Below are 13,330 nucleotides of genomic sequence, written 5' to 3'. Positions count from 1 at the left end.
AGAGCGGTAGCATCAGAGTAATTCAAGGGGTGATGGGAGTCCTCTCCATCAGCTCAGGAGACAGCACGGTCTGGGCAGTGCTTCCCCTTGACTAGACACGGGAGGGCTGACCCGTCTCTGAGTTCTACTTGCCACTCTGTCATGCAATGAAGAACCCTAATGGTACTTAGTACAGGGGGCCAGTAGTAACGCCATGCATCCACCAGATCAGAGTGCCCCATGAGCCTGTCTCTGTTGATCCACACCTTCTACGAACTTTAGTGACTGATGCAATCTTCTCTCGAGATCCTCCGAGGATTTGTCTCTGAGTGTAACTCCCCCACGACAGCTAAGGGTCACGGGCATAACCGAAGGACGAGAGCGATCCAGGGGGAGAGCACCGGCGCATGGGGTCCGCAGGGGCCGGTTCCCAGGGATGCAAGGACGGCAGATCGCTTGCTGTCTAAGCAGTAATTAGATCCATGTTTTGTCATGACGGCAAGGTTGGCACCGGATCAAGTTCTTTGGATCTTTAACACAATATCTGACAAATGCATTGTTCTATTGGCTGAACATAGGATTGCTGACAAAATTTTGTTTCCGCATTGGCATAACCCGAACAGAACTTCAATGTTGTTGGTAGTATTCTATCTTGTGTTGAGTGCTCTCGCGGCAGCATGCAAGCAAGCACAAAATTGTGTAGAGGATAAGTGCGAAATGATCGGAGACACCGAAATTTGCACTCAGTGCACAGCAGGAAAAGTCCCAATTGATGGAGTATGTACAGCAGTTGGTAGTGCCGCTGGTAAATGTACAAAGGCTGAAGGACAAGCAGTAGATGACACTGATAAAACATGTGGAAAATGCGTAGACGCATACTTCATGTACAAAGGCGGATGTTATCTGGCCGGTGCAGCTGGACCGGGTACTGGTACTAAAATGTGCAAGCAGGCTGCTGGTGGCAAGTGTACGCAAGCTGCTGATGCGAAGAACTACTTCATTCCACCAGCAAATACAGACGATACTCATGATTCTGTCGTTTGGTGCGGTGATGAAATAGGCGTAACACTTAGTAGTACTCAGTATAAGGGTGTTGCTAAGTGCCTAGTATGTGATGCTCCCGGTGGCGCTGGTGCTGCAACGTGCACAACCTGTGAAGACGGGTACTTTGGTGCTACTTGTGAAAAATGCCATGAAAGTTGTAGGACATGTGAAGCTGCAGAAGAGAATAAGTGCAAGTCGTGTACAGATGGCTACTTCCTTGGAGCAACCAATGGAGCCGCAGGTAAGTGCCTTAAATGTAACTCTAAAACAGAGGAAGGCTGGCACGGAGTTGACAACTGTGCTAAGTGCACGTCATCTAATACGCAAAACACTCCTGCGACATGCACTGAATGCGTTGCAAATTTCTATCTAAAACCAGCTGCGGATGCGACTCCTTCTAGTTGCGTCACAGAAACGGGGTGCGGTGACGGATACTTCCCAACTATTGTTGATGAGGTCAAGAAATGTATCGCTTGCAGTGCAGCTACAAATGGTGGCATAGATGACTGCAAAAAGTGTTCTCTCAAAACAACGTCTGCGAAGGCAGGAGTAGAGATCGTATGCACTGAATGTAATACTAAATGGCTCAGTCCTCTAAGAGACGCATGTTTGGATAGCTGTCCTCCTGGAACACATGCTGATTCTGGCAATATTTGTCCTTTATGTCATAGTACATGTGCAGAATGTGATGGTAATGCAGGAGCCAACTTTTGTACAGTTTGTTATCCAGGGTTTGTATTAAAGCGCGGTGAAACTGGCAACATGGGCATGTGCGTTCCCGAGTGCACTGGAGAGTACGCAGAGAACTGCGAAGCTGACCAATGCACGGCCGTTATAGGTAGCTCCAAGTATTGCAGCAGGTGTAAGGTTGGATTTGCCCCAGTGGATGGCGTCTGTGTATCGACGGCTTCAAGAGCAGTAACTGGATGCACAGCAGGAAACGATGGGACATGTACGGCCTGCACAGGTACATATTTCTTACAATCTGGTGGGTGCTATCAGTCAACAACGTATCCTGGTAATACCCTCTGCTCTATCGCTGCTAGTGGAAAGTGCACAACATGCGCCAATGGGCAAACAGCAGATAGCAATTTGGGTTCTTGCCCAGCATGTCCAGCTGGCTGCTCAAAGTGCGCAACTAGTGGTAGTCCCAAAGCATGCTCAGAGTGTTTCCCTGGATACTATAAATCTGGGGATAGCTGCGCAAGATGCGATACTAATAACAGCCAAATTACCGGTGTCGCTAATTGCGTAAGCTGTGCTCCTCCATCTAATGGTCAAGGATCTGTCATCTGCTACATAACGCGACAAGAGACCGACGATGGCACTGGCGACAACACAGGTGGAAGCACGAACAAGAGCGGCCTCTCCACGGGTGCCATCGCGGGGATCTCCGTGGCTGTGATTGTTGTTGTAGGTGGCCTCGTCGGCTTCCTCTGCTGGTGGTTTATCTGCCGTGGAAAGGCGTAGACTTAGGTAGTAAACACGTCACTGTATATGGCTTATTACGCTATTCTGCCGGGGCTATCTGAGGATCGCCCAGAGATCGTGTGAGTGAGTCCGCTCCTTTCTGACTAGTCCGGAGACGAGGGTTGGTCATGAATAACATGACGGAGAGTCCTCTCCAGTGATATATCCAGAGCCTGGTGCGCTCCTCTGCCATTTCGCGGGGGTGTACTCAATCCGAGTGTGTGCGTCACTCACCCTGGGATTCAGCTTACCTATCCATTTGCATCGTCCACCAGTGGCGCCTCTCGTTGGTCTTCCTTCGTGGTGGGTGAAGCTCCGGTCGCCGTCCTTTTTTAGATGCCCCGTCTGTCAGGGGCTGCCACCGGGCTCTCCGCTGGCTGGGCCCTCGGTGTCCGGGCAGCTGTGGCTCGAGTCAGCGCTCCCACAGTCCAGTCACCTGTGTCTCAGTGGGCCGGCTGGTGGGTGGGGCGGGGGTATGGGGCGGTGGGACTGGAGGGGCTCTGGTGGGGGCTGAGGTTGGTGGTGCTCGTATGTGCCCCTGGGTCCGGTGAACTGGGGTGATCGCAGCTGTGGTGACTGGGGGCTGTCTACCTGTGACTCATCCCTCTGTGTGCTCGTGGTCTGTGAGTGCCTCCACCCAGGCAACCCTCAGGAGCCGTGCACACCGGGACAGAGAGGATGACCAAGGGAGTCAGGCAGCCCTGCCATGAGGGTGCACAGCAACCAGCCTGATCTGCAGGGCTGCTCGAGCGATGGTAGTGGCAGACGACTCCCTCTGACAGCAGCCCTAGTAACTGGCACTGGCCTGCTCTCGAGGCTGAGTGATAGTATGCACAGATGGACCTGAGTGCAGGAGGACCATCCACACACGGACAGACTGTGCATGACCCAGAGAGGACTAGGGTCTGCTCGGGACACGCTGACTGTGTCCCATACGAGAGTGCCAGGCAACCACCCGAGCACCCGAGAGGCAGCAACAGCCACGGGCACCAGAGATCCCCAGCCAGACAGCTGCTATGCTCATCCACAGGGACATCAGAGGGCCAGGTGGGGTCACCCTCACAACCAGGGCCTGATAGGAAACCAGAGGACTCAAACACTACAGCACAGCAGACCCAAGGGAGGCACACTCCAGGCAGGTGAGCAGTGGCAGAGCCCTGATAGCTGCCAGCCCCCATGACACCCAGACAGGCACCAGACCCACCGAAGACTCCGCTGGTCTCCATCGATGACCCGAGGGGGCAGCAGCCAGAGGAGTGAGGAGGCCTTCGGATGACACAAGAGGCCGGCTGTCCAGCAGGCAATGAGGCAGACAGGTGACCTCTGAGCACCACGCAGGCACAGAGCCGACTATCAGAGTGATGCCCGGTCACAGAGACGACCACGAGCGCCCTCCACCCACTCTGAGGGGCTGTCAATCATCCCACTGCCTCTCATAGCAGACCTCCTTGGGGGCAGTGCAGTGGATGGCCCAGCTCATGCAGGAAGGTGCACGCCTCCCTGGCATAGGACACCCCGGCTCTCCCCGAGGGGTCATCAGAGCCACGAGAGGTGTTAAGGTTAGTAGACCACACCGGGAACTCCCGAGGGCACAGCAGGTGATGTTGGGTGACCCCCAGCGTGCTCCTCTCTGATGGTAGAGCATCCTGAGACCAAGGAGGCTCACCTCTGCCTATGGATGATACACAGCGCTCCACAACAAGGACCCACCAGGAGCAGCACAGCTGACCACGGGGACAGTGCAGTCACCGATGCCCCACCGTGTTAGTCTTTTGAGTCATCACACTAGAGGCATGAGAGAACCCCATCCCATTCACAAGGTCATCCACACCCCTGCTGGCCCGAGGTGAACTATCGTCGAGGCACCGGACAGGGCATGCCAGGGGCCCAGCAGACCCGTCACAGAGCATCAGCGAGCAACAGGAGAGGCTGCGATGGTCTGCCTCAGCCCTCATGCACCAGCCAGACAGAGCAGTACTGCCCGAGGCATGCAGGGGCCAAGGGAGGCGCTCACTCAGGGGGACACGACACGATCGTCGGTGCCTCTGTCTCGGGAGTGCAACGATGGTTGAAGATCAGACACAACCACCTTGGCAAACAGAGCGGGGATCACCCCAGTCCACTAAAAGGTCAGGGGCGCATACGAACACCCACCACCTGGTCCCACCAGTCCCCTCCAGCCTCACCGCCCCATACCCCCGCCCCACCCACCAGCCGGCCCACTGAGACACAGGTGACTGGACTGTGGGAGCGCTGACTCGAGCCACAGCTGCCCGGACACCGAGGGCCCAGCCAGCGGAGAGCCCGGTGGCAGCCCCTGACAGACGGGGCATCTAAAAAAGGACGGCGACCGGAGCTTCACCCACCACGAAGGAAGACCAACGAGAGGCGCCACTGGTGGACGATGCAAATGGATAGGTAAGCTGAATCCCAGGGTGAGTGACGCACACACTCGGATTGAGTACACCCCCGCGAAATGGCAGAGGAGCGCACCAGGCTCTGGATATATCACTGGAGAGGACTCTCCGTCATGTTATTCATGACCAACCCTCGTCTCCGGACTAGTCAGAAAGGAGCGGACTCACTCACACGATCTCTGGGCGATCCTCAGATAGCCCCGGCAGAATAGCGTAATAAGCCATATACAGTGACGTGTTTACTACCTAAGTCTACGCCTTTCCACGGCAGATAAACCACCAGCAGAGGAAGCCGACGAGGCCACCTACAACAACAATCACAGCCACGGAGATCCCCGCGATGGCACCCGTGGAGAGGCCGCTCTTGTTCGTGCTTCCACCTGTGTTGTCGCCAGTGCCATCGTCGGTCTCTTGTCGCGTTATGTAGCAGATGACAGATCCTTGACCATTAGATGGAGGAGCACAGCTTACGCAATTAGCGACACCGGTAATTTGGCTGTTATTAGTATCGCATCTTGCGCAGCTATCCCCAGATTTATAGTATCCAGGGAAACACTCTGAGCATGCTTTGGGACTACCACTAGTTGCGCACTTTGAGCAGCCAGCTGGACATGCTGGGCAAGAACCCAAATTGCTATCTGCTGTTTGCCCATTGGCGCATGTTGTGCACTTTCCACTAGCAGCGATAGAGCAGAGGGTATTACCAGGATACGTTGTTGACTGATAGCACCCACCAGATTGTAAGAAATATGTACCTGTGCAGGCCGTACATGTCCCATCGTTTCCTGCTGTGCATCCAGTTACTGCTCTTGAAGCCGTCGATACACAGACGCCATCCACTGGGGCAAATCCAACCTTACACCTGCTGCAATACTTGGAGCTACCTATAACGGCCGTGCATTGGTCAGCTTCGCAGTTCTCTGCGTACTCTCCAGTGCACTCGGGAACGCACATGCCCATGTTGCCAGTTTCACCGCGCTTTAATACAAACCCTGGATAACAAACTGTACAAAAGTTGGCTCCTGCATTACCATCACATTCTGCACATGTACTATGACATAAAGGACAAATATTGCCAGAATCAGCATGTGTTCCAGGAGGACAGCTATCCAAACATGCGTCTCTTAGAGGACTGAGCCATTTAGTATTACATTCAGTGCATACGATCTCTACTCCTGCCTTCGCAGACGTTGTTTTGAGAGAACACTTTTTGCAGTCATCTATGCCACCATTTGTAGCTGCACTGCAAGCGATACATTTCTTGACCTCATCAACAATAGTTGGGAAGTATCCGTCACCGCACCCCGTTTCTGTGACGCAACTAGAAGGAGTCGCATCCGCAGCTGGTTTTAGATAGAAATTTGCAACGCATTCAGTGCATGTCGCAGGAGTGTTTTGCGTATTAGATGACGTGCACTTAGCACAGTTGTCAACTCCGTGCCAGCCTTCCTCTGTTTTAGAGTTACATTTAAGGCACTTACCTGCGGCTCCATTGGTTGCTCCAAGGAAGTAGCCATCTGTACACGACTTGCACTTATTCTCTTCTGCAGCTTCACATGTCCTACAACTTTCATGGCATTTTTCACAAGTAGCACCAAAGTACCCGTCTTCACAGGTTGTGCACGTTGCAGCACCAGCGCCACCGGGAGCATCACATACTAGGCACTTAGCAACACCCTTATACTGAGTACTACTAAGTGTTACGCCTATTTCATCACCGCACCAAACGACAGAATCATGAGTATCGTCTGTATTTGCTGGTGGAATGAAGTAGTTCTTCGCATCAGCAGCTTGCGTACACTTGCCACCAGCAGCCTGCTTGCACATTTTAGTACCAGTACCCGGTCCAGCTGCACCGGCCAGATAACATCCGCCTTTGTACATGAAGTATGCGTCTACGCATTTTCCACATGTTTTATCAGTGTCATCTACTGCTTGTCCTTCAGCCTTTGTACATTTACCAGCGGCACTACCAACTGCTGTACATACTCCATCAATTGGGACTTTTCCTGCTGTGCACTGAGTGCAAATTTCGGTGTCTCCGATCATTTCGCACTTATCCTCTACACAATTTTGTGCTTGCTTGCATGCTGCCGCGAGAGCACTCAACACAAGATAGAATACTACCAACAACATTGAAGTTCTGTTCGGGTTATGCCAATGCGGAAACAAAATTTTGTCAGCAATCCTATGTTCAGCCAATAGAACAATGCATTTGTCAGATATTGTGTTAAAGATCCAAAGAACTTGATCCGGTGCCAACCTTGCCGTCATGACAAAACATGGATCTAATTACTGCTTAGACAGCAAGCGATCTGCCGTCCTTGCATCCCTGGGAACCGGCCCCTGCGGACCCCATGCGCCGGTGCTCTCCCCCTGGATCGCTCTCGTCCTTCGGTTATGCCCGTGACCCTTAGCTGTCGTGGGGGAGTTACACTCAGAGACAAATCCTCGGAGGATCTCGAGAGAAGATTGCATCAGTCACTAAAGTTCGTAGAAGGTGTGGATCAACAGAGACAGGCTCATGGGGCACTCTGATCTGGTGGATGCATGGCGTTACTACTGGCCCCCTGTACTAAGTACCATTAGGGTTCTTCATTGCATGACAGAGTGGCAAGTAGAACTCAGAGACGGGTCAGCCCTCCCGTGTCTAGTCAAGGGGAAGCACTGCCCAGACCGTGCTGTCTCCTGAGCTGATGGAGAGGACTCCCATCACCCCTTGAATTACTCTGATGCTACCGCTCTATCGTACCAGAAGCACCCAGGCCTGCGGTACCTTGGTCTGTTGATGTGAGTGACACAGAGCTCTCTGTGTTAGGCTGTCTTCATGAGAGACGAGATCCAGAGGGACTGTGCTGGTTTGATAGCCAGTGACCAGGCCCATACTCAGCGTGGCCTCGTGTGGGTACCAGGGTAGTTGGGTGCCCATCCACTGATAAGGGAGTCGAACAACATTTAGCTGCTACTTTCGGGCCAATCTGTGTCTGATCATGGTAGATATGCCGATCGGTGCAAGCGTCCTACCTCTTGATTCATGCATCATGTCACCTGGTAGAGGGCGTGGTATGGTTCTATACACCTCTCTGTGATGCTACTGCGAGAAGTAGATCCTTATTGTGTGGCTACGGAAGCCGAATAGTCTCCGAAGACACCATATCCTTGTGATCTCCAGCATGGCCCCGCTAGAGCCCAGAGCTCAATGTTCACAGGCCAGTGTAGGAAGTGAAAGTCTAGCAACACACACCTTGAGCGGGAGTGCCACAAACATGCATCGGATACGATCCTGCCAAGAATCCTGTAGGAGGCTGTCCTGGACCTCAGTGGTTGGAGAATCTTCAATAGAAAAATGGCTACTGTACTCACTCATTCATTGTTGTGAAGGCTTCCTATCGATGTTTATTGATGCGGGCTGGATGACCTCTGTCCACCTGTAGGACTCGACTGCTGTGCGTTGTAGACGATCGACGAGACTGATATCGCCCTCCATCCGTTGGGTTTATACGAGTGGACGAACTCTGTAGCTGACTGGTTACTATAAGAAAGCCTGCGCCTATGAGGTCACAGCTTGCATTCGATAGGTAAAAGGCTCTATTGGGCCACAATGTTCCTTGCAGGCTCTGCGGGGCGTGTGGCTACCCCCACGCAACAACTGAGATATAGCTCTGCCTAGCTGAGGCTTGCAGGCACGAGCACGGTACAGCTCCTTTCAGTTTATGAAGTCAAACACACTCCAGACGACGGAGATAGATAGAGACCCGGATGCATCCAATGCTAGCCTGAGCTGTTCCAATCTTTACTATCCGAGGAATTAACAGGACCACAGAATGGCAGAGGCCTACCTCATGCTCCTGCTTAGAAGTCTGCGCCTTAGCGAAAGTACGCGTCACGGTCACTGCTGACTACCTGCTGGTGAGTTGTTATCTGCTTTTGAGACCATTAGTTGAGTTGCTAGTTAAATTGAGAAGCAATGACAGTATTACTCAGACAATGAGCCGAGAAAGCTGATGCTGGTTGTGTACCTCCCACGCTGAGCATACCCACTGTGCAGGGCAAAGGATCTAATGCCCTAAGTGGTCAGATGAAGCTAAGGCGCTTGTCAGTAACGATATGCATACGGGCTTCAGCCAGAGACTTACGAAGAAACGCTGAGGAGCCCAAGACCTGCCAGATCTGTATAAGGGACATAACGGATGCCCAGATGATAAATCTATTGACCCTTTTCCTTGGTAGACAGGAGTCTGGCTTGTAGTGGCCGTCTGCGTGACGTATGCCTTTACAGAACTGATGGAAGTACCCATTGATCTGGAAAGGTCATTAATAAATGGTTGCACGAGATAGGCAAGCAGAGAACAGGAGTGGACCACACTATCCTGGCTGATGAGCAATCCAGACTATATAATACGTATACAATCCTTGGCCGAAGTGGAGATGCACCGTAGACTTAGCCACGTGAGCTGAGAGCGCTGCTAGCGATCATCTGCCATGAGAAGACGCAGGTGAGAAATCTGTGGACAGCAACCACGCCGACTGGTACCAGCCTGCACAGCATGCCTCTACAATAGATCCTCGCCAATATGCGGAGAGAAGGTAAACTTCTTCAACTTCAGACGAGGCAGGCCGCTGATAAATATTACGCTGTTAGGAATATATAAAATCAAAAAGCAGCTTTCAACTTATCTGTAGACCCCGCGATCTTTACCACTCGGAGACCAGAGAGGCGCTACAGGCGTCTCTGCTGCAATCCGGGCTAGTAGCTGGCCTCTCTGACGCCAGTCTTACTTCACTGATTCGCTGGTCACCCTATATTCTCCATGCGGACCGGCTCTCCAGAAACCGTTATGCACGGATAGTCTTTTGAGTACCCGAATAACATCCTCATCCGCTGAGGTGTGTCACCAAGGACTAGATACCATAAGGTCAACGCAACCAGAGACAGGCCCCCTCGCAGTCCTGTCCAACACTAGCAGCGAGGATCCAAACGAGTACATAGATAAGTGAGGAGTGTATCATAGCTCAAACCGGTCATCGCACTAAGATCATAACAATCGATGTATAGAGTTCTGCTTTTGGCTTATGTGTGGATTTATGTCTCACCTTGAAAGGCAGCAGATCGTTCTATGGCACCTTTCCTAGTGTTCAGTTGTCATTACAACTGGTGAAATTGCAACCATAGAGACTGTATGCCTTCCTAGAAGAGTGTCCAGTGCGACTAACTGATATTCTTTATTAACAACAGGCAGGGTAGATACTATAGTATCTACACCACCTACTAGGGCGGCGCATGGCCATGCATGCATCAGTAGAGAAGCTGCTGTAATCTCTGCTCAGTCTGTTGGGTAGATGCAGCCCCTCATCGCAGCAAACATGGTGGTGGGCAGGTCGCCTGTGTAAGCTAGCTGATCCGTCCATTCTGGTCTAGCTGCGTGCATTTGGAGGCTGTAGTGCACATTCATGAAGACAACGCACCGTCTATACATACCATGCCTCGTTCTGTGCTATTCACAGGTCTTAGCGTCTCAGAAGTCAAGGCTAGTGCAGAATGCCCCAAACTACCCATCTAGAGGGCCAAAGCTGATACCGCGCATAATACATCATCTTAGGGAGACAATGGCTGCCGTCATCGTTCCGGATTTTTTAGTGTCAGACAATCGACCCCACGATGAGTTTACTCTTCGCAGCTTCCGTCTGCATATCGAAGCTGGCTTCTGGCTGCTCAGGCAGCGGATGAGGAGGTTGTACAAAGCGTCAGTCGCTGGGCTGCCTTCTATCCGCACATGGCCCTGAATGTAGCTCCCACCTATCCGAGACATATGCACTTCTAGAAAGTGATCGGGTAGCATCTAGAGCTGTTCATGATGGGCATGGTCATTATTCACTTAGCTCTGCCCTTTTCCCAACCATCAGGGGATACCTCCCTAGCTACATGCCCCGAAGTACTACATAATAATAGCAAAATGGCACTATCACTCTTTAAGCTTCCCTGACCTGTCGGCAGTGTGCCTCCCAACATCCAGTGCGGCACCACCGGATGAATCTATGCGGCTGTGGATACCTTACAGCATCGCATTCATCTAGCTCACTGTATACCCTATTCTATCTGGGAGCAACCCAGTCGTGCACAGGAGCCCTTACCTCCCACCCAGGGCCCAGTCCAATGCTCAGTTGGCTCGGATGCCCTACTGCACCCTGTAAAGCCTCGTTGAGACCATAGATGTGGTGTGCTGCTGGGCGCACCATCCCACGTCGCGCTGCTATAGAACACTGGTTATCAGGCTGTCCATAGCCCACTACAGGAACTGTAGGACATGACCACACGTAGAGTGCCTGAGTCACTGTGTACGCTGTCCACCGACGTGCCCTGGTACCTGCGGATGGAAACGCGTCGCTACGGCCACACGGGTATTTACACGTCCTAAAAGCTCTCATGCCATGCAGTACAGGGTCTGCTACTTGGCATGGACCCTTCGATACCGAGACTCTAGAAGAGCATCCCAGGCACCTCCAGTCCTGTTCAGAGAGGAGGCACGCTACGAGAAAACTAGCTATTTCTCACTATTGTCTGATCTGGCTGGAAGTTCGCATGAAGATTCTCACCACGTGACCAGCACAATCTCCTGTCGTCCAGCCACGGTAACACTTTGGGGTATTAGAGTGCAGCTCACGTGTTACCTTTATCCCCTCTAGAGAGTCCAGGTTGTGAATGTTCTTGTAGGAGAGAAGCCCGTGACCCGAGGGCAGTTGTTCTTCATCAAGGCGTCTTCGACGCACTTGACAATCTGATCCCTGTTAGAGGCCTTCTGGTGGCTGTTGCTCATATATCAACGACCCACCAGTCTGACAAAGCACACCTCATTTGCTTCACGAGGTGCTCTCGCCTCTTTTGACTGGGGTTCTATAAGAAGGGTCTTTATCATCCCTGAGCATGGCTATGGGGTGGGTGCTGAAAAGGATGTCCCTCTCCTCTTCATTCCCATCCCTTCACGCAGTTACGCTCTACACTCGATGTTTGTGTTGCAGTGCACCTGGACGGCTCTCTGACCTCGGTGGGTTCAGTGCAGAACGAGCATATGCTCGAGTGACTACCATCTGGTGCCACATCAGCACAGAGTGTTTCGTTTTAGCCAGATGTCTCCTACTCGCCATTCTGGTGCTGAAGCATTTGGGGCAACAGATGATGGGGACTCCCCCAATCCTGGTATCCTCCAGCGTGTGAAACGCCCCCAGGTTCTTAAATGAGGCCTGAATTAGCTCTATGTCCCGTGTCAAGCTCTCACATGTGCACCTAAGGCTCCTGTTCTTGCTATGGTGTCGGAGCATCTCCCTCGAGAGACCAGCAGCATCCACAGTGTATAGGTACGAGTCGGAGTCCATGCGGTCCTCACAAAGCATCAGCAGACGCATGACTCCTATCGGGGCAGTCAGTGACTGGAAGCCCTGCCTCCTCTGGAGCACAGGATCCGGGGAGAACGGAGCTCCATCACCTGTTCTTGTCTTGTCGATAACGAAGGCCATCTGTTCCAGGTCTTGATTACATAGCTCGCAGTCTACGTGTCGATTGCTGATCCCTATCGAGGTCTCCCAAGAGCAAGAGCTAGGAGTTGCATCTAAACGCCTCCAGAGGACTTGGAAGGCCTTCTGATCTCTCTCAGCGTCCTGGGGATGTTGGCGTAGGCGTCATCTGGTGCAGCATGATGTAACACAGCCTGTAAGCTATGGAGGTGTGGAAAGGGAAATGAAATGCCTTATTTGGCGTATGAGACTCCAGTTGAATGAGCCTGAGGCGGGAGGCTTCCCAGGACGCGGCGTTCGGTGCCTTGCCCGCGGCAAAGCTCTTCAGTCAGGAGGTGCAGGCGTGTCTTCCATAACTCCTGGCGCCATGGACAATACAATAGAGGCAAGGCGGGCCTCAAAAGGCGAGATAATGCGTTCATGAGCCACTTCCCATTTGACGACTAGCCCAGCTGGGGAGAGGGTTCAGTGATAGCGGCAACCGTCTTAGAAGTCCGCCACACGCTTGCTCTTTAGTAGGGAGATCGACTGGGGCGGCGAGCGCGAGGGCCCTCTTCGCCTGCAGTACCATCATCCCGCCAAGTGTCTGCCGGATCCCGCTTCGAGTCGTTTCTATCGGCATGCGGATCCGGAGGCTGCTGCAGGTGAGAGGGTCGGGCTACCGACCTCCTTCCCCGCCTTCTCCTGCTCCCGGAGCTGGGTGGCGCCGGACGTCGGAACCAGGCATGCGAAGCGCCGCCCGATACGAGGAAGTTAACTAAGGACGTATTTGCTGGAAACCACCTCAGCGATCAACACTGTATCATCCTCGGAGTCATGTACAGTACCACGGCAGATGGCAAGACAGATAAATCACGCCCCGGAATGCGCTACTCCTGTGCCCATTGCTCTCGCAGCTGTCGCCGGCCCCT

At 52.7% G+C, this 13,330-nt stretch overlaps 2 protein-coding genes across 2 annotated transcripts; one reads left to right on the top strand and one right to left on the bottom strand.

Annotated features, from left to right (window-relative positions):
* Positions 1–609: 609 nt before the first annotated feature.
* Positions 610–2,493, top strand: GL50803_0011470 (VSP with INR; the record flags this gene model as incomplete). The annotated part of the gene is made up of 1 exon (XM_001708070.2): positions 610–2,493. One exon carries the CDS (start codon positions 610–612, stop codon positions 2,491–2,493), a length of 1,884 nt encoding a protein of 627 aa, XP_001708122.2.
* A 2,669-nt stretch (positions 2,494–5,162) lies between these two features.
* On the bottom strand, positions 5,163–7,046 carry GL50803_00137714 (VSP with INR; the record flags this gene model as incomplete). Its single annotated transcript, XM_001708069.2, has 1 exon — positions 5,163–7,046. The coding sequence occupies one exon, from the start codon at positions 7,044–7,046 to the stop codon at positions 5,163–5,165; it is 1,884 nt and encodes a 627-aa protein (XP_001708121.2).
* Positions 7,047–13,330: the final 6,284 nt, after the last annotated feature.

The sequence above is a fragment of the Giardia intestinalis genome, chromosome 5 (genome assembly GCF_000002435.2).
Source record: "Giardia intestinalis strain WB C6 chromosome 5, whole genome shotgun sequence".
Classification (NCBI taxonomy): Eukaryota; Fornicata; order Diplomonadida; family Hexamitidae; genus Giardia; species Giardia duodenalis.
Note: the sequence above shows the minus strand (reverse complement) of the source record. Positions and strands in the feature narration are given on the sequence as shown.